At 31.5% G+C, this 25,747-nt stretch overlaps 2 protein-coding genes across 6 annotated transcripts in view; one reads left to right on the top strand and one right to left on the bottom strand.

The window, feature by feature from the left end:
• LOC144852491 (uncharacterized) overlaps positions 1-24,262 on the bottom strand; it is a 26,796-nt gene extending 2,534 nt beyond the window's left edge. For 2 of the 5 annotated variants that reach the window (XM_078710325.1, XM_078710323.1), the window contains exons 1-14: positions 14,746-14,779; positions 13,972-14,110; positions 13,684-13,861; positions 11,448-11,635; positions 10,206-10,289; positions 9,996-10,051; positions 8,142-8,210; positions 7,797-7,968; positions 6,334-6,475; positions 5,519-5,650; positions 4,414-4,535; positions 3,759-3,869; positions 3,283-3,444; positions 2,733-2,861 (exon numbers count right to left, since the gene is read on the bottom strand). In XM_078710325.1, coding sequence (XP_078566451.1) covers positions 2,733-2,861; positions 3,283-3,444; positions 3,759-3,869; positions 4,414-4,535; positions 5,519-5,650; positions 6,334-6,475; positions 7,797-7,968; positions 8,142-8,210; positions 9,996-10,051; positions 10,206-10,289; positions 11,448-11,635; positions 13,684-13,861; positions 13,972-14,064 — 1,638 coding nt within the window. In that variant the 5' untranslated portion in view covers positions 14,065-14,110; positions 14,746-14,779. The other 3 variants (XM_078710326.1, XM_078710324.1, XM_078710327.1) reach the window with 3 other exon arrangements.
• Positions 22,541-25,747, top strand: part of LOC144852486 (uncharacterized) — a 21,518-nt gene continuing 18,311 nt past the window's right edge. Inside the window, exon 1 of the mRNA XM_078710314.1 lies at positions 22,541-22,747. Within this exon, the coding sequence (XP_078566440.1) occupies positions 22,646-22,747 (102 nt within the window). The 5' untranslated portion in view covers positions 22,541-22,645. The remainder of the gene's footprint in view (positions 22,748-25,747) is intronic.

The following is a 25,747-nucleotide window of genomic DNA, read 5'->3' as shown; positions in this document are numbered from 1 at the left end:
TGATATTATTACTGGTAGGCCTAAGTAATATTGTGAGAGGCTGTCATTATTATTAAAGCACTCGTGTATAATCTTTAAAGAGACAATATGATTAGAAAAGGCACTTTAGAAGATTATGAGACAGAGGATTTCTGCAATCACAAAATAATTTTAATACTCATTACTACTTAATGTTTTTTAATTTAAAAAAAAAGAAGATATCAATGATGTGAAGTGCAATTTGGTTGTAAATATTTATGTTTTTATTTTTCATCGAAAAATGTTTTCATCTGTTTTTAAAAATAAATTGTGCTAAATTACAGTATGTTACTCAATCTAGCAAATTGAAAACAAGAGTATACTTTTCAGTACTTTCAAACCAAATAACAAATAACAAGTCATTTTTAATTAATATATTTATTTTTGTTATATTTATGTGTTAACGCAATAATTAGTAATTTTTAGATTATTTATTTTAGATTATAAAAGTATCCCAACAGAAATAAGCTAATAAGCCTTTTGGACTATATGTATTTATTTTCAATGTCAGAATGTTATCACTAGTGTTATGTAATTTTTATAATTTTCGAAATAAATTAAAATCAAATCATTGACTTGCAGTTTCATTATTTTAAAGACACATAAGTAAAAGCAAACTTTTAGGCTGTACTGGGCTTTTTTCAATGCGACGACACAATTGTTGCCTGCAACTGGCAAATTAGTAATGGCCTGGAGTATAGTGTTAGTAATTTCACTCCATTTGAAATTCAGTTGAACCAACTGTTCTAGGACAGCACCGTAGCAAGTTTGAGGGCAATATTAGGACAATGGGAATTCTAACTTGAAATTAATGTCGACGCTACATCATCAGTTGCATTTGTATCAGACATGCAAAATTAACATGCATTCAAGCACTTCATTGGTCAAGCACTTCAAAGCAAATTTCTTCTCACAGCTAAAAGACAAGTGAAGGAAGGCGGATAGAGAAAAATAGTTCAGACACGAACTGTACAAGACAAAGGCGATTTTGGCAAGCCACAATTTGTGAAGGCATACTGTAGTAACCTTTGAAGAGAAAGAAGCAAAAAGCAACCTGGCTAGTGACAAAAGTTTTAGGCCAGAATCAGACTCATATAATATGAGTTGTTAAGCTTAGTTGAACCGTTATTCATAGCGATATCGGCAAGAATTCAAGTTCACTAGCTTCATGGTTCTGTTGGTGGATAGAGAAGAGAGTGCTTTGGCTACACTCACATGATATGACACTTAGGGAAGAAGCATGTAGTTGTTTCAACAGAGTATTTTACTTAACTTTTTAATCACGAAAAAAGTCTGATGTGATGTCATAAAAAAAACCAATATAACTTGCGACTATGTAGAAACATTTGCTCATTGCTCAATGAAGTTAAAAATTATTTTATTGTATTGAACTTTGGAGTAACTTCAATGAAGGCTGTACCATTAACCATAGAGATACTAATTAACTCATTTAGAGTGTGGTGTTTGTTAACAATGGAGTACTTTCCTTTTATGAATATTTGAGAAACTCTGTATTTTATAGCTCATAAAACGAATCGATTCTAGCGATGTCTTGATTAGAACAATCAATAGCATTGTTAAAGAGTCAAAATTGTACCATATGTAGATGGTGTAAAATTTCTATTTAGTCTCATTAGGGAGGTATAAACCTCCCTGGTCAGATACACTTATTTTTGTTATGATAGTATGTGTTCTCTCTCTATGGATATTTATCTGAAATAAAGAATGAATTAATGAATAAACCATCCAAGAGTCCACAGGCAATCATCGTCCACATTGAGGAATAGCTCTTAGCATAGACAATTAATGAGTCTTGTTATGTTGTTATTGATGCTTCAGTTTCCCATATTGAACATTACTCGTGTGTTTAATTACTTATCTCTATAATAGGTATCAAGCAAATTGACATTTACATGTAGGAGGTTATTATAAGCACACATCATGGATATGGTATTTATGGTTATTGTATATTTTAATCAAATTCGATTCAATACGAAAAAAAATGAAAAAGAACCAGCTTCTGCAATAGCAATTATAGTTAGAAATTAATTTATGAAATTATTAAAGCATGTTATTAGTGACACGCACGCAAGGTAGTACAAAATAAGCGCAGTGTGCCTAGATAAAGACGTGTGTCAAGGTTAGACAGCATTCAAGATTATATAAAATGAAATTATTATCGACCGAATTTATGTTTTTAATCGGTATAGATATACAACAATATATAAATCCAAAGGCAAATTAATGACAAAATGACAATGTTGTGGAGATGGAGATATACCAAATTAGTTTTCTACATTAATTTGATATTTTTAGTTATGTAATAATTAAGGATCAAAATGTCCAAATAAAGAAATAAGAAATAAACAGACAAAAGGTGCTCTAATTTTCAACGCTATGCATATTGTAAATTTGCATATTATATGTATAACAGAATTTTGTGAACAATAGAAAACGTGGACAAGTTGCAAAGCTGTACACTCCATGGTGTAATTTTATACAAGAATACAATGATGATAATAATGATAAAATCAATGATTACACCATAAATAATAAATAAGACCCCCTGTTTGTTGGTATTTTAAACGCTCGTCCAGACATTACTTTGTCCAATTTACCGGATTGTACAATAATGTCTGTCGTACCCCTCAAATTACCCAATTCATTCCTATTTTGGTTTCATTGATAATAAAGTATATGAATTGTTTAATTACAGTGTTTTCAGTATCTTCTGAATCTTGTATACCGAGTTCAGAATTGTGCACAATGTCATCTGCCAGTTCTGTCATTTGATCCCAAACTAATAGTCCAATATCACCAAATTCATCAAAAGTTGTTGCATCCTGCAAGACAATGAATTACTGTGTGGGCATATCTATTTGATCTCTGCTGCCCACTTTAGTGATGTTCCACCATACACGTACAGTAGATGGTGTTAAAGTGCCTGTTTCTGCTGAGCATGGGAAATACGTATTTAAAAACGGTACTGGCTTGCCAGCAGAAACGGGTCCACATATAATAACTGGTTATAAAAACCCCAATTGATTTCAGTCTCAATCGTCAAATACTGATTTTAAAAAATGGTTTCCGTGGAGCCGCATTTTAGCTGCAATGTGATCTTTTTATAAAACAGTTTGGCAGGCTATCCAATCCACTTTAAACAATAAATGGAAAGCTGAAGTGGTATTTAATTACTTAGTTAGAATCAAATTTACTGTCACCTAAATAAGTGTATAAATGATGACGTGTAGCACAATTACTTACATCCGATACATGACTAACTTGGCTGCAGTTGGAAGATGAATGTTTTGTTGAGGAGGCACTTTTGGATCCTGAAGTATTTGGTTGCACAACACTGAATCTTCTCTTAGCAATACACCACAGACGTCCTGTCATCTCTGCTTGTAATTCTCTGCTATTTGACACCTGTAATATGTTAATAAGTTTTATACAGATTTCACATTATATTTTTCTTATAACTTCAAACAGATGGTACTATAAAATTACAAATACTGTGGAGAGAAAGAATGAAAAGAACATTAATAATAAATATATTAAAGGCAGAAAAAAGGAATGAATAGAGGTTTGTAATGAGGATATGGGCTACTGACAGATTAAGAGATTAAATTAAAGAGATTATGAAAGGTAGAGACAAATTTAAAAAAAAAACAACAAATTGAGAAGCACTATTACTGAACAGTTGACAGAGAACAGAAGAAGATAGTTTCAATAAAACTTACTTTTAACTTGTCCAAACATCGTCGTCTAAACTCTTCATTTGTACTATGCTTAAATACACACCCTATTGCTTTCACTGTCACTGGAATTGCATGTTCCAATATTTTCTGCTTCTGTAGTGTAAAGAGACAACAAATATATGGACATTTATTGCGTTGAAACACCGGTTGCACCCAGTTGTGTTCCTGAATGAGAGACCGTCTAGGAATACTGTGGATGCTGTATAGACTGGAGACTAATTGTGTAATGATAAGGGAATCAGACTAGCATAGGCATGGGTTCGAACCCCAACTGTACCATACTGATTGCATCCTTAGGCAAGATGCTTTACTCTCATTGCCTCATTCTTCAGATGGGATGTAAAGCTGTTGGTCCTGTGTACATATTATAATGCATGTTAAAGAACTTGGTACTAAAAAAAGAAAAAAATAGTGGTCTTCCGGTATGCAGATCTGGTAATCTGCTAATCCGAATTTTCTCAGTTTCTAGAAGCTCGAGGAACCTTTACCTTCTACTTTTACCTTTAAAGGGAATAGTACTGAAAAAAACTGATATATACAGTAGAGTTACGATTTAGTAGGAAAAAAAAACAATAGAATTTAAGTATCAAAAATCAATTTCTCCATTTGAAAATGATTTACAACACCTTGTACATACATCTCTAGACTTGGACTTGTTCATCCACAGTTTATTCAGTGCTCTGTGTGTGGCTCTTTTAAACTTGTCTGCTTGATTAGTAATTAAGTTACTTAAATTTGAACGAATAGCATCCAAAATTTCTGTGAACAAACAATAACTTTGAAAATTAACCATTTGTTATAAAATAATGGTTTTTTTTCTTTAAATCTACAATTGGAATAGTATATTAAACTTTAATTAGTTTATAAACTGATTTATCTTTTAATATTTTTGTCTGTTTTAAATACTACCTCTGACTTTCTGTTTTTTTACCTTATCTTACCTTATGACATTCCCTTTCGTATTCTATTTCATGGTTTTTGCTGTATACTGACGCGACGTTTCTGTTTCTTTACTCTTAAATTTAATAGTTGACATGGTTTTATAACGGCATCATGAGTATCGTGGATAGTATGATTGGTGTAGATCCCAGTGAACATAGTCATAGTGGTCCAACTTTGTGATATTATGATGGGTTTTTGATTGCGATATTGTAATAAGTGTAGTGTAAGTGTGATATGGTTTTGTGTTTCATTGCAGGTGATGGTGGATTGTTAAGTTTATGCGGTTAGGTATGATGTTGAGTGTTGGTAATTTGATGTTTGAGTTCCGTAGCCATTTCATAATTATGTTGATTTCTGTAATGTTATGTTTTCAGGTCGTTTTGTATTGTGGTTTTTTTAGTTTTGTGATGGATTTCTTACCGTTAATGATATTTATGTATTCACTGTTTAACTTTTTTTAACTTTCTTTTGTATTCTTGTACCATTTCATTGAATTTATGCATAAACCTACACTTTAGTCAGCAGTATGACATTTAGGTTTTATTTATTTCTTCTTTTAATTTTAATTGTTTTATTTCTTTTTATTTTTATGTGGTACTTTTATGTTTGGGTGTGCAATTAATTTGTGAATTTGCGTTATGTGTTTTTTTTACGGATTGATAGTTGTTTATCTAAGTTGTGTTGAGTTTGTGTATATGTTGTTTTAAGTAGTGATGTGATTGATGATTTGAGAATTCGGTTTAATTTTGTGTCCATTTTTGCAAGTTTTTGGGATGATTAAAATAAATTGGAAAACTTGCCTTTTTTTTCTACTATGCTATGATGAGTGTTGTAATCTATTAGTACTAAAACCTGAAGTGCTTGCCATTCATTTGAACAAAGTGAATCAGATATTCTTATTATGCGGTAAGATTGGTCAGGTAACACAAGTCCTGAAATGAAAATAACAAAAACAATATTCCAGGATCCAGTGTTTATATTGAAAAGTAAAAAAAAAAACTAAAACAAACTAAGTTGAAGGCAACATCCTAAAAAAATGTAACACTGGAAACCTTGGGCTAGACTAAGGTTTGTTGGAAAGTCTATTTCCACGAGTTGAAAGATTAAAATAAAGTTGTGCATTCAGTGAATACAAATAAATTGAATGTCAGCGAATAATGTGTATTTGTTCGTTTTGTATCTTTTTTATTTTTGATTCCTTGTTGAGTGTTTTGTTTGTATTTTTTTATATGTGATATTTTATGTTCAACTTCAATTCATTTATATATTCACTAAATTATTCACTGTGATAATTAATTTTGAATTTAGCATACTACTGTATATTCTGTTAATCATTTCAATTCAAATAAATTGAATTTGAAATTGAAACACAATTGAAATTACTCAGCCTTAAACCACAATGGAAATTACTCAGTCTTAAAGCCCTTTTTGGCTTATTTGAGTTTCCACACATAAACAAATAATTAACCAGGTTTTTAATTTTTCTTTGTCTTATTGTCTTTGTCTAATCTTTTACTTATTTTATGTGGAACAATAAAATGAATTAAAAAAATGAAATACAGTAAGTTGCTTGAGGGAAACTATGCTAAATCAAGAAAATAAAGTGTGAGCCTACCATGGTTTGAGTTATGTCTTTGTACTTGCTGGCCAACTTGAAGTCCAAACTCTTCCCATTTTGCCAGCTGAAATGGAAGTACATTGCACTGGGAAACACTTTGGAAACCCAATGGAAGTCCACCTGGACCAAAGAAATAGATGTAAACAAAGTTAAGAAAATAATTAATCAATCAAACTACAATATCTATTAAAATTAAAATAACAAATTTGTCAAAATATAACTACAGTCAACCTTCTCATTTACATGTTATTTTACATGAGTCCTCAATGATGGCATTGCTACATTTTGTAAACAAAGGAACTTTGAGGTAACAATACAATACAACTACAATTTTAATACGTATTGAGTATTTATAAGTATTGATATTGATAAGTATTGATATTGATAAGTAATTGATATTGATAAGTATTGATATTGATAATATAATTTGTGTTTGAACTTCTCATTTACACACTTTCTCATTTATAACCTGCTTTCAGACCAAGGGGTAATTAGTAAATGAGAAGGTTGGTTTGTTGTATGAACAAAAGTAATTCCCTTTAAATTATTGATAAACTGATAGAGAATTATAGCCACATAACATGACTATATATTCAAAACCTACATTCTTCAATAAATTACCACCAAACCTCTTAAACTCTATTTCTCGTAATTCTTTTACTTCAAAACTAAACAATTTCAAGTTACTAGATTTAACAAAATGTTGTTCCTGTTTCGTTATTTGCTGCTTTCTGTGCTCGATTTCTGCTTAATTTATATACACTTTATCAATTTTTTCTTTTTTTTCTTTTATTTTTTTAATGAAATATTATTATTGCATATAATGTAATCAAAACATATATTTACCCTATCTATTTTTTCATAATTTTGTTACTATGTCACTTTATATTATGTTATGTTATGTTACTTTGTCATAATATGTATCACCTTTTATTTTGTTACCATGACATTGAAAGTAAATAAATGTTTAAATGCAATGCAAAAAAGCCATGTAAAAATTGGAAGAATACTATAAATGTGTGCTGAATTTTTTTCAAGCAGTTGGAAAATAACAGTGATCTTCCTCATTTCATATTTAAAAAGAATTTAGGGACGTTCAGACGAGTCGGAAGTAAGCTCTGAAATAGCAGTTTGTTTGTTGTAAACCCTGGGTATAATGTGCCTGCCTGCGCTCTTTACTTCAACCTCTACAGACAGTTTACTCTCGAGATTTCTTAATGAGCTACTTCCAAGTACACAAATTGTGTAGACGCAATTACTTCAAAGCTCGCTAGTGAAATGTATTAAGCATCGTGTGGTTGTCATCGGAAGTAAGTAAACATACACATATAATTCATGTTTGACATTACTTTACCTCAGATGTCTGAACATAACTTTTGATGGTTTGATATCAGAAGTGTACATATTGTTTAAGTATATAACAATATTTTTGGTGTATATTAATTTTTTTTAAAGGATATATTGAGGGTTTTTGCTGTATGGTTTTCAGCAGATGCAGGTATAGTGATGGCAGAGACAAATAACTTGAGTGATGGTTGATCTCCAGATGACAACACAGGACACGTTAGGAGAAACTTGGGACTTGCGTTATGACAAACACGAGTGTGTTCACTGATTTCTGATGATTCAACCCTGTAAATACAACACAACATTATCAATGGCTACAAATACAGTTATTTACCTTGAAAATCCATTTCAATATACAGTAAATATATAAAAAGTAATTATAAATTCAAAGGCATTCAATTATATAATCAGTCAAAATAAATTATGTGGAACGCTTTCATTAACAAAAAAAGTTTTACCTTCTGAAATAAAAAGCGTCAGTAACTATGCGTCTACCACAGCAATTGATGCGATTTTTTGCTTCACATCTGTGACAAAAATAGAAAAGATTTTCAAAGTAAGTAAAATATAGATCTATTATTATTTATCTTTATATTACAAATTAATTTTTAAAAATTCAACTTAAAAATGCTACATTATAAGTTATATGTTTTCTAAATTTATCGATCACTTTTGAATATAAAAAATATTAATTTTTATTTTATTTCAATTGTACATTCAACTGGCATGGCCAAATATAGAGTCAGTAAAAAATTATTACAATATACTATAAGCCAGTAATAACAATTAAACAGATGGTTTAGACAGAATAAATCATTAATCATAACTAATTGAATTATCAATTATAATTCCTGTCAAAATTAATAAACAAAATAATAATATATTATAACATATACGAGCAAGAGATAACTAGATCATCTGATTACAGTGCTCGATACCACTACAGTAGATATGTATCAGAAATAAAAATAAAACTTGGTTACTTCATGGTACTTTATTACACGACAAATTTGTTTCGTGTCATGCTAGCACGGCTAACACACTCATCAGGTAAAAATACAAACATAAATGGCACAGCTACAGGGTCACATGACATGAATGGACAGGAAGTTGAATTTTATTTGTTTATTATTGCCTATTGTTTGTGGTTCTTTATTTATATTACTTAACATAGCCCTACATTAATAATAATACAACAATTGAAGTTTGAACAATACCATGAAAGCCCCAGTGTCTAATGGTTAGGACATCTGCATATCAAGCAGAAGGTTCCGGGTTCGAATCACGGTTGGCGACTTTTTCTCATTCTTACAGATTTCCTCATCGTTTCAAATTAATTAAATTACAGTATATCACCAGGTAGTTTAGAATTTATTCTGTGTCTGTGATGTTTATATAATAATTACAGTATATATACTACAGTCTTACAAATCAATCATATATTATATATATTGAATATTATAAGAATTATGCATTTTATATAATGTTGAACACTTCATAAGCCATCAATCGTTATCAACTGTTTCAATAACTTTTATTTCTGTTAAAATAAATTAATATATTGTACAGTGAATGTTTTTCTTCACCGACAAATGGTAGAAAATAACAATTTAACATAGTCTTGCATACATAAAATGCGCATCTAATTGGTAATGTATACCTCACACTATGTTATGGTGGTAAAAAACCATACCTTGATCTAGATACATTATTGGTAATTTACTATCCTTATTATACTACAGTATAGAGGGCGGCCTACATTCACATTGGCTGAAAAACCTGAACTAATAATATTTAAAATGTTGCTGCAGGTCCATAGAAAAGCTAGAGGTTTACTGATTGTATTTTATCGTTTAACTAGATATTGTGTTTCAGCCAGAGCTACACACAATATGATATCCAGTTGCAGTGGTGTTATGATTAGCTCGCTTTAAATAGGGTTACAGAAGCCAGGGCTAGGTGTATAGATGCTCTAACATTGGAAACCATAATATTGGCAAGAGATGACTCATTACATGGTCCTGGTGGTAGAACAAGTCTTCTAGAATAAGAACAAAAACCATAGGCTTGTTGGCACTTTAAGGAATCTATACATCTTTCAAGAGGAGGGGTTAGTACTAGTTCACACACAGCTACTTAAGTTAAGAACTTAAGTTCTTTAAGTAGGCTACTGGTCCCTGTGGCAGAACAGTCTTTGACTGAAGAGGTTCCCAGTATAAAGTAGAAACAAACAAGAATCTAGTTTGTTACAATAAGGTGGGATCTTCAAGAATCTATAGTTTTTTATATTGTAAAAATTAGGTGAATCTTACCCAAACTTTGTCTTTTCTGAATGTTGTGATGTTTCTACATTTAGGTCAACCAAAGGCTATAAAAGTAACAAAAGTCTAAAATTGTTTTTAAAACATTTCTTTCTATCTTTTGTTTACTTCTACTTCAGTCACTAAAAGTATAAAATGTTTCCAAATTGTTGAATAACTGCAGAAGACATAATTGTGTTAACAAAAAAACTGAACACATACCAAGTTATTAAGCACGAAGACAGAGTGGATATAGCTCTTGAGCTCTACCAACAATTGCAACAGGTTTTTTCTTGTAATAACAATCTGAAAAAATATCCTTTATAAAAACGATTTCAGTTATGCTCTCAATACTGAAACTAGCATTTTACAATTTATTAGGTACATATTCACATTAGATAATAATTGTAACCACATATGATAATTAATAAAAATTAATTAAAAGCTTATTTCAATGGTGGTCAAATGAACCAAGCAGTCAGTCAGCTAGTTCAATCTTCAGGTAAAACAGAAACAGAATGTAGTGCAAATACTTTTGCAACTTCTGATTAATACCCGATAAATTTAATCAAAAGTGAAATGATCATTAGGAAGAGTGACTCAAGCTTGTTTATGTGAGTTAGAAAGTTAAAGATGTATTGTCCCTTTGACTAATTCCAAAAAAATAAAAAATAACAGATTTCGAAAAAAGGTGGGTCATTTTGAAGTATCATAATAGTTATTAACTATCGCCAAAAATTTGTCGAAAAAAAAATCATTTAACTGAAATACAGACGTTTTTTTGTTAAAAAAATGACTCTGACTTCCAGTCAAAGTTTTCGATCAAAACATACCCCATAATGAAACGCGCTTGTTTGGCTACTCTGTATGCATAATCATAAAACTTCCTCACGATCTGTGTGAAAATACCTTCTCAACCATGACGAGTTGTAAACAATCCTAATTAGCATATGCATAATGCGTACTCGTGGTTTGAAATCTTTGTTTACTTTCGCTCGCGACGATTTTCCAGACGAAATGTAATCAAACTAATTTACCTGTTAATTACGTAAACTTGTTGCTTTTGGCTCGAATTTTCGACTTAAAGTGAATAACTTTAATATTACTTTGATATGGCCAATTTAAATTTAGAATATTTTGCTCTTCATTTTTTTGTGTTTCAAGGGACAATACATCTTTAAAGAACAGCAAAAGTCAGTTAAATACCAGCTAGACATAGAGTAAATGGTGACCCAAAGCCCTCCAAATAGTTGATTTCACCATGGCTCTCATAAAACTAACCAACACAATTAATTGATTGGTTAGATAGATATGTGTCAAGTCAACTAACAAGTCAACTGCCAAATTTGGCGGTGTTAGTGGGATTTTGCTGTTTTGCCTCTGCCTGAGATACAGAAGTTTACCAAAATCATGTTGTGGAGTTCAAAACTCAAATCAAAAACTCTCTATATAGTTGAAACATACCAGATATTTGCAGTGGAAATCATTCTCATCACCAGTACAATCTGTTTGTGAGAACTTAATAGCTATATCATCACCATCTTCTACTGAAACGTTAGCATGTCTCATTTGATTCTCCTCATGAACTTTTACATCAATTTCAAAAGTTCCAACAGTGGCTAGTATAACAGACAATAATGGTTCAATCTCTCCTATTATAACAAAAAAAAAAAGAACCAAAAGGTTACAATTTGGTAAAATACAGATAAAACACATCGTTTAAAAAACAGATCATAATTACATTGTTTAAAATACAAAAAACGATTGGTGTGTGTAAGTGTATAGCATAAAATGATCAACATGTCCATGTTTCATTTATTTGCCTAATTGCATTGGTTTTCCATCTTGGGTACACTAAACAACCAGACTTACTAAAGACAAGGTATTGGAGAGGGTAATACTCATCCGACATAATTACTTTAAATGTGTTACTTATGGCACTGTTAACAATATTTTTAGCGTTCTTACTATCTTTAGTTCCTATTATTCTGTAATATAAGCTGTTTTACTGATTTTCTCTACTCTCTTCATACTTTGATTATCGAGGCTGTAAAACCAAGCTATTGCACAAATATGAATACTTATATATATGAATAACACAATCATTTTTATCAGCTCCTCAATTAAGTGTTCGATTATAATATTGTTATTTGAAAATTGAAAAACTTGATAACAGCATTTTAAAAAGCTCGCTTCACTTTCATATAAGTTACAAAGCAAACAACAAATACAACAAAATCAAAATCGAAAGCAAAGTTAAAATGAACAGATTATAACAATACTTGAGTCAATGGTATTTATAGTGCAAACAGTTAAAAGACAAGTGAAACCATGACAATCAAAACAGGGGTTTTTAAAACCAAAAACCCCTAAATTATTGGTTTATGATTGTGTTTTTACATTCATACACTTGGAGCTGTTTTAATATTAATGATTGTCAGCCCCCAAAAACATGAAAACTGAAGATTAATAAAATTGGACTTTGAATAGGCCATTTTGTAGTTTTAATCAAGTTATTTCATAGAAAAAAAATATTATTTGATGGTTTCACTTATAAAAAGACAAAATAAACTGTTAATTAAATCAAAAACTCATTGTCTGACAGAGCAATTTGACTTTTTTTTAATTTTAATTAAAATTTTTTCAGGTAAATATCTTTTCAGGGGGACAATCTTTTACATGGATTATCTCCTTGAAATGAAAAAAAATTTTTTTTTATTCAGTGTCTGGTTTAGAAACCTCAAGAATGTTGGTAGGCCTAGTATTGTTATTTATAACATTTAATATATCACAAAATGATAAGTTTATATTTATTATGGGTGCAAATGATCTTGATATCATCAAGCCAGTTATGAAGTATGTATGTTCGGCTTTGAAAGGCGCTCGACTACTCAGGCCTCCACCTGATACTGATCGACCTTTATGCAACATACATGTTCATTGAACGCTTTATTATTGCTTTTTCTTCTATATCTTTGTTTATTTTTGTAAATGTTGTTGTTAACCATACCTTGATGTTAAGGTGAATGTTAATAAATTTGAATTTATACAGTATTACATTCTTTGAATGAACAAGAACTTACTGTGAGTTCATACTTTTATACATGCGGATATAGATTCATATTGATATAATTTGGTGTTGATATTGATCAAGTTGTAACAGGGCTTCAGAACTAAATCATATCTTGTAACTTTAGCTATAAGTAATTTATTTAGGGTTTTATTACATCTTCTCCATACTGTACACATTCTTCTGAACTCATCAAATAGAAAAAAGTCTTAAGTACCCTATTTGAATAACACATTTTTACTTGACATGATCACTGAAAACACTTTGGACACACATACTGTAATACCCTTGTCATCACATTGTGTTGTGCCATTTCTAATATACAGTGTTTTTATAGTTGGTATTATTTATGCACTTGTCAACTGTATGACACTAGGTGTGTCATTTACAAATAATTTGTGTACGTCACATCAATGAATAATGGTGTATCTATGTCTGCCACTTTACCACCCACCAAATCATGAACAACATGGTCACAATGCATCAAAATGGGTGCGTCATGGTCACTTAAAGGAAAGTCAATTTCTTAATGCAGGGGTGCGTCATGGTATTCATAATTTAAAGTACTTGCTTATTACCATAACATAAATGTTTGAGTAAGAATATGAAAGTTAGCAAATGTCTAGATACCTGTAAATAATTGTTCAACATCAAAGTGTTGTGTCCATTCACCATCACCTTCAATTTCAACAATACAACACATTGTTGTTGCTGATGAAATGGTTGCATCTTCTGTCATGTTAATACTCAATACTGAGCCTCTACTGTTTTTGTATTGTGTTTGCAGCAAAAAGATAAACTCCAAAACCTGTAACAAATAATCATATATATGCTCTAATTTGATTAGAAACTGAGAAGAAGAATTTTTAAATTCATGCGTACACATACATTTTGAGTGTTCGATTCAAGCTGGCATACCTTAGATATCTCGTTGGTCTTCTTTATTGCCCAGTTTACATAATCCATTTTTTCTGGCAATGGAGATCTTGTATCTGTTGAATCACAAGCCATAATAGTAATACTGGACTAACATTCAATATACGGCAGACTAGAACAGCTAAATAAAAATTTTCATTCAATCAATATCCATTCATCATATCCAATTTTACCATTTCTGACCATCTAGGGGTGCAAATTAAATTTTGCCACAGGCCCCACCATGGGGAGGGGACTTAGTGTCGCACAGATGCTAAGCTGATTCTGACCTAATATAGAATATATAGTCATTACAATTTGTTTGTTTTTTTGGCCCATTTAATATTAATGCGTTATGTTCTTATCAGCTGATCTTGATCATCTCCCTAAGACAGTGGTGCTTAATGAACCATGCAGGGCCATACCACTACCATGAAATAAACAATGACACATTATGCTGGTACTAAAAAAATACTGAAAATAGTAACAGAATAACATTAATTGTATCAACTAATAATAATTTATATTGACTAACAATAGAACAATTATCAACTGTGAAAATTGTAAAAAAAAGTCAAAGGGGTGGGGACTGTTCACTATAGAATAATGGACGGCCTGTCAAAATGGCACAAACAAGCGGGTGAATTTGTTTTAAAAATGGGTTTTTTTAAACTAGTTTTAGTATGTTTTAAAATTACAAATCACAAATTATAAGTAGTTCTCGAGAAAATGCAATTTCAGTTTACTTGTTATGTTAAGACTGCTCATTAGGCCTACCAGATCGCTGGCTTTTGAAATGTCTCCTATTTTTAACACTAGCAGGTTACTGAAAATCAAAGAGACTGCTTCAAAGAAAGGGCTAGCAATATCAACCAATCTAATTATTTTTTAGCTCATATAAAAGTTTGATTGGTCAGTTTTTGCATGGTCAAACAGCCATCAAATCGGAGAACTCAAAAGTTATAGACATTTTTGTATCAGGATCAGAAAATTTTACGAATGTGCCTAGGCCCTAGGACTATACTTTAATTAACATAAAATAGGACGATTTTAGGATGTTTCATGAAATTAAGAATTAAAAATAATTATAGGTAATTAATTATTCATTACAGTGCCGAAACAGCCATAAAAATCGGTAAAATAAGAACAGAGTTACATTGAAAAAACCTGCCTAAAATAGTATTTAGTAATTTTCTGGATTTCGCGCCGTTCAGCAGAAATCATGCAGATTTTTGGCTACATAAAACAAATTGTAATGCTCGTCACCATAGGCCCCTAGCTAGGCTAGGCCTAGTGAGTGTTAATTTTATTAATATAGAGTAGTTTAGTGATAAAAATCGAAATGACACCATAAAACCACCCATCTCAATGAATGAATGTGAAATGTTGTGGCAAACTCAGAAAAAACTGACTACCCTACTAGCTAGGCCTAGGCCTGCTGGCCCTCTAGATAGCTATTTAGATAGGGCCTACTAGGCCTAGCCTAGTAGGGCCAGGCTAGCCTTAGCCTACTAGCCTAGTAGGTAGCCTACCTAGAAGTAGAGGCCTAGCTAGGTAGCCTACTACTAGGCCTAGGCTAGTACGCCTAGGCCTAGGCTTGGCCCTAGCTAGTATTAGTAGGCCTAGGCCTACTACTACTACTAGGCCTAGGGTAGGCCTAGCCTAGGCTAGGCCTAGTACTAGAGTAGGAGTAGGCTCTGTCCTCCCTCTAGCCTGTGTGTGGAAAACAATATTCTAAATTAAATTTGAGATCACTTCTTGTTGAGCTAATGAACTAGGCCTAGTAATTGAATAACGTACCACACACATTCCACCATACCTACCTTCCTTTTTGCCACACGACGTACACACACACATTATGCACACGCACACGCGTGTACGTACGTACTGTGTGTCAAAAAAACGGAGAGATGTGTTGATCGCGTGTGTATCACAGGCACAACTTCTGGCCATTCACGTGCGAATAGACCATACGTCACACAAAAACAAGTACAGTGCTTATCTATGGAGCGCGATGAATGTCTAAAAGTTGCGGTTGAAGTTTGATTTGGGCATCGGTACGTAATAATATATGTACTGTATATGTATATGTATGTCGTAATTTACATCCATTTTCTAACTCAACAGCCCGATAACCCTATTTCGACATTAATATTTTAAAGAGGAAACTACTTTTGTTCCGGGTACAATTCTGTTCCCTCTCAATCGGGGTTCCACTGTACCGTGATTATTATACATTTGGAAAGAAAGTTCAGTTGGCGCACTGATTTAATAAAGAATACGGTAGGGCTACTTTTAGCGTCGCATCCCGGTTTAAAAGGAGAAAGGGTTTTTTTTAACTGCACAGATTTATATAACGCGATGTCAATCAATTATTAGGTTAAAACAAATATTTATTAGGTTAATAACCTTATTGATCGATGTGGTTATGTTTTCACAGTGCGCAATCAATGCGTACGCGCGCTTAAAATTTTCAAACTTGGCAACATTTATTTTCGATGAAATTAGAGAACGTTTCAGGCAATTTAAAGCCTTTCAAAATTTGCCATGAGTCGAGTGCGAAGATTTGTGCACGCACACTGCGCGTTAAACGTTAATGTGCACTCTTTTTGCCCGATTTTTGTTTAAAAACCTTTCTTTAATAATATCATCATACTTGATTCACTTATCAACTCGAAATTGCGTTATACGAGCACGTCAAAAGGCTACGCACGTGTAAGTTAAAAACTTAATGGTGAAAATATGCTACTTTTAAAAATTAATATAGATCGTCAGAATGCTCGGGACCTATAATTCGTCATAGTGACGAATTAAAACTTACATATAGTTCCTACCTGTCCTCCTGAGCTTTATATTAATTTAATGTTTTTGTCATTCAATCCTTCCAACAATATATAATACTGTACGTACTTTATATATAATATTAAATTATTTGATATTTTCACACTCAATAAGTGGCCTACATCCGTGACAGCACAAATGTGTGGTATAGTGTACTATTGGTACAAGATGCGTGATGCTGTTAGCCATCTTGGTACCAGTTTGGTTACCAATGATGTTGACACCAGTCTACCACGATGAGGTAGCATCTCCGACTTCAGACTGGGATGTTTTTTTTTTTTTGGTTTTTTTTTATAAATTCCTTATCGAGCTCAAACTTATATTAACTTAAATAAGTTAAGATTATTGAACAAATAATTACTTATTTTAATTATTTACTATACAATAATATAGGCCTAAATCCGAAATTAATAAGGGAAAATATTTTAATAATTACAATATTAGTTATTTTCATTATTTCTTACTAACTAAATCAAAGTTAGTTAGTTAGTTAAAATTTATTATTAAAATATAGACTCGTAAATTTTTTTTTAAATTCTTACTAACTAAAAACTTAGCCTATATCAACTAAATATCATTATAACAATGTTTTTTTAAACTAATTAAATAATGTTGTTTTTCCCCTTCTTTTTTTGTATTGCTTACTATAACTAAAAATTTACATTAACTTAATAACGGGAATATTACTGAAACAAATTACTTATCAATAATCTATTTTTTATTAATATTATTGGTATTATTAATATCCTCCTTAGAGCTTATCATTATAATGTTACAATAGCAATATTTTAAATAAATCAATGTTAACTTTTTGGTTAAACCAGTTGACAAGTACTTACTTGCTACGTTTCAGCTACTTTCAGTCATTTGCGTGATCAAGGCTACTGAAAGTAGCTGAAACGTAGCAAGTAAGTACTTGTCAACTGGTTTAACCAAAAAGTTAACATTGATTTATTTAATATATATTTGAAACCAGATGAAATTTTTTGAGAATAGCAATATTGTTTTTAATTCACATTACTTATCTTACTTTGTTTTTCTGTAATAATCTACATTTTTAAAAGTTATTTTATATACTTATTACCTTACATAATACTTAGATATTGCACATCTTAGGCTAAACAATTTAATCGTCTTTACATTCCTATACCTATCTTCTAGATCTAATCCCTTAAAATGTTTTGTCTTTGGTAATTGGCTACTTAAATTATGTTTTAAATTATCTTAATTTCTTTAAGAACTATCGTCATTATTCTCAAAGTAGAATGAGTCTTGTAATTCAAGTTTCTCAAGAATTGCGTTAATTATTAAGTAAGCTATTGCGGATGGCTTTACTGTTGTAAGAGATATTTTATTTGTAATCAAATATTTGACAGATTCGTGTCTCACTCTTTCTATTCTACGTTTGTTGTTGTTGGTTGTAGCTTTACTGATAGCAATATCGCAATAAATGTGAACAAAATCAAGACAAGTGACACTATTGATATTAAATTTTACTATCTGTAATATTTTAAATTCTATTTGGGCAATTTTTTTAGGATTAAAGAAGCCAAGATTCCGGAGGCGGTCACAAGCATAAGGGATGATGTGTTTAGATTGGTATCGTTCAGCACATTTCAATGCAAGGCAAAATGATGCAATTGCTAATTCTTCGAGATCTCCAAGTTTAAATGCTGTGTTATCACATATTAGTACATTTTCTATAATTGTTAGGCTACGATGAACTATATCATAATCGATTATGTATTCATAACGTATGAGTTCAGATCGAATATTACATAAAAATTCTACCATATGATCTTTGACTGATTGTGATTCAAAATGTGCCCATGGATTTTCAGAAATTTGTTCACGATTAATTAATGAATTAAAATATTCTTTATTAGATTCAAGTTCAAAATTTTCATTTGAAATGTCGTTAGAATTGTTATCACTACTACCTGGAAAATGAAACAAAACATCACCATTTCCTACTACTACAACAGTGCTACTATTACTACTTCTAGACTTTTCTCCTATGCTGCTACTGCCACTGCTGTTGCTACTAATACTACTACTAGTACTGTCACCACTACTGCTACTACTGCTATTGGGCATAGTGCTACTACTACTACTACTACTACTACTACTACTACTACTACTACTACTACTACTACTACTACTACTACTAATACTACTACTACTACTACTACTACTACTACTACTACTACTGCTACTACTACTACTACTACTACTACTACTACTACTACTACTACTACTACTACTACTACTACTACTGCTACTACTACTACTACTACTACTACTACTACTACTACTACTACTACTACTACTACTACTACTACCAGCTTCACTGCTACTACTACTACTACTACTACTACTACTACTACTACTACTACTACTACTACTACTACTACTACTATTACTACTACTACTACGATCACCATCACTGCTGCTACTACTAATGATGTCACTGTCACTACTCCTATCACTACTTATTATAATAGGCATATCATTTGTATTTGGAGACAACATTTGATCCTCACTAGTCCAACTACTACTATCACCATCACTGCTGCTACTAATAATGATGTCACTATCACTACTTATTATAATAGGCATATCATTTGTATTTGGAGACAACATTTGATCTTCACTAGGCCAACTACTACTATCACTATCACTGCTGCTACTAATAATGATGTCACTATCACTACTCCTATCACTACTTATTATGATAGGCATATCATTTGTATTTGGAGACAACATTTGGTCTTCACTAGGCCAACTACTAATATCACTATCACTGCTGCTGCTACTAATAATGATGTCACTATCACTACTTATTATGATAGGCATATCATTTGTATTTGGAGACAACATTTGGTCATCACTAGTAGGGCTATTTAATTCATGATTAAAATGACAATAATGAATATCAGCTGATTTGTTTTCCGTTTTTATAAGTGTATCTAGGCCTAATTCGTGTAACTTACAAGTTGGGTTAACATTAGCGTTTCTTCTGACATAAGGACACCCCCTGTTTCTCGTAGGCCTAGCCCTTCTATTCCTCACCTGGAGGAACCTAGCGTACTTAGCGGCGGGATACTCATTTGATCTCACCGCATTCTGGGCTTCTTCTAAAGAAGCATTATATCTTCTTTTAAATATCAACTTTGCCATAGCAGATGATGTAAGTATAGCAAACGTAATAGGAAATAGATGTATAGTATTTCCAAACTGAATTGCACGGTAAAAGCGGTTTTATTTCGTTTTAATGAAGAGCAATTTGAAATCACTGTTCATCGATTGAAAGAATTTTTCATTCTGACTTAAATTTGGAATATTCGTTAGTTATTTTCGAATATTTGATGACGTAACAATGGTTGCGCTGTTCTAATTGTAAGCGCAGTGAGCGCACTAACTAGCCAATTGAATACCGGTATGTTACTAGCTCTTGGAAACTATATCTCTTAAATGCGCGCACTACACAGCGTCATCTCTCTGCTGTATACATTGATTAGAAAGGGGGCATTTTTCTTTAAATAAAAACATAGTTCAACATTGGTTCATGTTAATATATTATTAGGTTATATGCATTATAATGCATATTATTTATTCTTTCCTTAGCACTATTTTGTCCGCCAATTATCTTGATATCAGTTTCAGCTAGCTAAGTCAATTTTTCAGAGTATATTCCTTATGGCCAGGAATCGATGTGGTTATGTTTTCACGGTGCGCAATCAAAAATTACGCGGTCTACGCACGATTTAACGAAATCACGTTTGTAATCATATCTTCACAAACATGAATCACAATTAAACAAAATTTGGTACTCATACATTTCAGGTCATATTTCATCATGGCAATACACGTGTGTAGCACATATAACGTCAACATTTATTTTCGATGAAATTAGAGTACGTTTCAGGCAATTTTAAGCCTTAAAAATGTTGCCATGATCGAATGCGAAGATTACTGCGCGTTAAACGTTAATGTGCACTCTTTTTGCCCTTCTTTAATAATATCATCATATTTGATTCACTTTTCAACTCGAAATTGCGTTATACGAGCACGTCAAAAATGACAGGCTACGCGTGTAAGTTAACAAAATGGTGAAAATATGCTAAAATTTAAAATTAATATAGATCGTTAGAATGCTCGGGAACACCTATTTTGCATTTCATTTTCTTAAAGTGTATGTATCATATGTATGATTTATTATGAAATTAAGAGAACAAAAGTTGATTATGTCATCATTAATTGTGCATATTCAATTTAACAAAATTAATTTCGACAATCAAACGAAGTATGTCATTTTCTTGGGCCGAACTAACAAACTTAATACTAACTTTATTCTTTAAAATGTTCATATATTAAAGTTAAAAGTATATACTTTGACAGTGCGTCATTTTTTCAAATCTTTAAAGATGTCATCATAGTAAACAATTATAATTCATTGCGGTATGCAATGATCTACTGTTATCTGCACCAACGTGGTTACTGCATTACTATTTAGTATTTCTAATAGTAAATACACGGAGGAATCTTTCTTCAACTTTTAGTCAGTTGTGTATGGCTCGGTGGTCTGTGCTCGTATCTATCAGCACTCAAGGTACCGAGATCAAGTCTCACCTTGGGAAACGAAACGAAATAAGATTTTTTTTTATTATCCGTATTATCTGTTCAATTTTATTTCTTAGTGTATAGATTATACACATGATTTATAATGAAATTTAGTTAAAAAGTAACTTATTATTATGTAACAATGTGGTTTATGATGTTATACACAAAGGGATCTTTGGTCGGATTGTGTGATACCGGCTACTGTATTTGAGTTAGCAAGATCCTATCATATAATATTATAAATCATTAAAGATTCTGACAAAATCAATAAATCAATATACCTTTTAAAAATCAATTATCTTTATTTCAATGCATATAACCTATAATTCGTCATAGTGACGAATTAAATATAGTTAATATTCGTTGGTTAGTAAAGATGAATAAAAATGAGCTGCTAGGTCCTCAAATTGCACACTTATATTTATTGAGGATGTTATGTATATATATGTTGTTGCATACTGTGTTGTATTTTTTCGAATATTTGCATTGCAAAATTAAGCTCAAACAATAATATGAAGCAAAATGGCAATGTGTTTTATCTATTAGTGTCATGACAATACATCATATTCTTACAGTATTTCTCATAATAGACAAGGCATTAATAATACTGAATACTGAAATACCTATATAAATAATAGCCTAATAATTGATGATTTTTTCAGATGGTAGCGAAAGTGGTTAAAAACCAGAGATGATATATTAGCCATTATTTCGGCGATACCATTGTTTTCGGGGTATAACAATAGAAAAGAAAAAAAACAGGTAAGAAAGAATTAGAAATAAGAACACATTAGCCAATCACAAAACTATATAGGCGATCCATCCACGATAATCATTTTCACATAAATCACTAAAAACATTATTAAAATGTTTATATAATTATACAAATATTCAAAGTTTATAAATGGACTTATTGTAAATGTGAGATTGGTAATTCTTGGATCCCGCGCAACGAACTAGTATTGTTTCTAGAAAAGGTTTACTCAAGCAACAACATCAAGTCAAAAATTGAGTCGTAAATAATTTGCGTAAATGGCGTTCCATAATCAAATTGAAGTTGGAAAAGGGAAATCCCCTTGCTTTCCCAGACGAGCTACATTGTTGTCAGTGTCATAAATAAAAGAAGACTCACAAACCCCTCACAATCATACAAGATCGGTTATTCCGTTTTCAACGAAATTAACTGAAGCACACAGGGTTAAAGACTTAAAACATGATTCAACTACCGTGTTTCTTTTTGATTTTGACTTTGTTGGGTAGTAGGCCTATAGACGGTGAATGGAATCCACAATGCCAATCCAATTGTTCTTGGACGGTAAGTTGTTGTAGACTTTAGACTCTGGCCTAGGCTAGGTGGAACTCAGATCATGCTTAGTTGTTGTAGGCCTGAGTATTACTTACTAATTGGTGCACTTCCATCGAAAACATGTCGATTGCGAAACCCTGGGAAATTATTCAATTACAATTGAAAAAGGAATTATGTAAGAAAAATGTTTAAATTTAGTTTAAAAAAATCCTCTGCAGCAGGTACTTCTTTTTGCTTGTTTTTTATTTTTTTTAAAGCGCCTTGAATTGATTTGATTAACTATTTTAAAATGTTAATTCATTCTAATTTACTGTAAGTGTAAATTAGGATTTTCAGTTTTTTAATTAAACTCTTGTTGTTAATTGTTAATTTAATTTTTGTATGATGTCTTACGGCCTTGTGGAAAAACGTGATACCGTGATTAAATAAAGTTTTATTATTAATATTCTAGCTATATATGCCTACTTATTTTTCCGTCATTTTATTAATCCGGCATTCATTCTCACACAATGCCTGTGACACATTACGGGGAAAATTTATAGGAATATTAGTATTACCACTGTACAGTAGGTCTTGAGTAGGTCTGGTTGACCTGTTGTATTATATTCCGCGTATCTTCTTGGCACACAGTTCTGAGAGAAAAGAACTAATAGTGACAAGAAGTTATTTCATGGGTCAATAAAAACACTTAAGTTTGAGATTCTACAAGGTTTGATTTTCAAGTTATGTCCAGTCTTATTCTGTATTTTGTATCGTCACTGTTACTTTTGAATTGAATAATAGGGAGCTTTCGATATGCGACGACCGAGTAGCGACGATATAGGTTAAGTCAATCGATGTGTTGTCGGTCGTTGCCCTGGTGGACCTAGAAACCATCAATCCTATATCGACGAGTATCGACACACGGCCGAGTATTCCCACATTTGCACAATGAACTAACATGTAGTTGAAAGCTTCCTAATAACTCTCTTCATAAAATGAAGATTAAGAAAATCATACTTTGAATAGGTTTTGTAGTTTTAACAAAGTTAATCACTTCTGTAGAAGAAAAAAAGACAAAATTAATGGTTAAATTTAACCAAAAACTATTTTTTGCTTTAAATTACATTTTTTCATGTAAAAAAGTAAATAACTTTTATGTGACATTACATTGGCATATTCCACAAAAACATTAAACATTTTTTTTTTCAAGGGAAAATATATATCATTGATTGTATTCATAAATCCTGTGATTCTGTAACCATCTCACACTGTTTTCAACCTTATTATACAGATATTGCCTGCTTAGAGGTGAAATATAAGATTTGACTTCCCAGAGGGAATGATATTTTGCTCTCAGGAATATATTTCCAAACAACAGGACTGTGATAATCCATTGATGGTCTTAATATTCTTATAGAACCGACGGTTAAGATCTGTTAATAATACCACGCTTCTGGTTGCCTTTAATAACAACTATTCAAAGTTTAGTTTATCATCAATTACTATGCCTAAGATCTGAGATTTTGGGAACATATTGTAGATATTTCCTGTTAAAAAAAGGAAATTGAAATTAGAAGCATTCAAATTCAGGCATTTTAATTTTAATCTTTAGCTCTTGGCATACAGCCACTGATGAACAAGAAAGGAACCAAAGGCAGCCAAGAGTACAATTTACAACTTCAACTTGTCTAAATCAATTTACTGTGCTACTGTATTCTGTTAATGAATTAAATTTACTCTTATCTAAGCACTAGGCCAGCATTCTGCAAACTTTTTATTCCAAATTTGGACCTCTAGGCCTCTGGAAATTGCACTTATTTGTTTTTGGAGAGTAAAAATTGAGCTGATCTACTGACCAATTTCAAGTAAAAAATCATCACAGCCCAGAGTCTCCCCTTTTTAAAACACACACAATATGTACAGTTTAGTTTTCTGAGTGCGTCATGTCAGTATATTGGAGGATTTTACATTTGCAATCACTAGTACTGTAACTCGCCCTGTCCATATCATGTGAGCGACCCAGTTAATTAGACAATGGCTCTTTTTTTAGTTCAACTCGGTAACTAACACCATTCATTGTATCAACGCTACACTGTTTGTTGTAAGCTACATATACAAACAAAGATGTTCAATTTCAATTTAGATTGTTTGCAGAACATCTAATTATACAACACATTTTTTATGTCGATAATAAGACATTAACTCATTATAAATTCTTTCTATTTTTGTTTAGGCCATGTCATTTCATGATGACTTACAGAGATTGAGCTATTCCGTATGTGGGTGTGTGATAGGAGTGAGAGCTGATGGAAACACCCTTACAAATAGTATTCAAATCATTCAATTAGATTCAAAATATGTATTATTAACAAGAAATGAGTGACTTCATTGAATTCATTGTATTTGAACTAGGAACAAGGAACTAGAAACTAATACTGTAGTGTACATTAAAAGTATAATAGGGCTCTTATATTCATAGCACCTATACACAATTTAATCAATGACTTAATAGGCAGAACTGTGTTTACAATTTAGATGAATGTACCAGATTGACGTACTCTGGTTTTTCTCATTGGAGGATCAGGAAGTTATATTATTATTAAAAGGTTTACCATAACAATTCTTTGTAATTTTAAAATGAATGTAATAACAACTATTGATCATTCTGAACCACAATCATATTTATTTGTTACTTGGAAAAGTGCCAAAATATACTCCCTTTAGTGTAGTATTTATGTTTTTAACAATAATAATTTTTCAAGCTTTTTTGTTATAGCTATTAACAGATATAAATTTGTAAGGTCGCACACAAAGTATTGGCTGAAATAATAAATAGCACGCCCTCTGTCAATCTCTTTTGTGTTACGCTTAGTTTATAAGCACAATAGTTTATTTATTTATTTTTTTGTCAAATCCAAGGGTGTGTTTCACTCACTTCTATTTCATTTTTGTTCTTTTTTATTTCTAACACCATGTCATACTAAAACATTTTAGTGGGTAAGCTACCTTTTTCATATAAAATAGGCC

The sequence above is a fragment of the Antedon bifida genome, chromosome 9 (genome assembly GCF_963402885.1).
Source record: "Antedon bifida chromosome 9, ecAntBifi1.1, whole genome shotgun sequence".
Lineage (NCBI taxonomy): Eukaryota > Metazoa > Echinodermata > Crinoidea > Comatulida > Antedonidae > Antedon > Antedon bifida.
The sequence above is the reverse complement of the archived record's forward strand: the minus strand, read 5'-3'. Positions and strand labels throughout refer to the sequence as shown.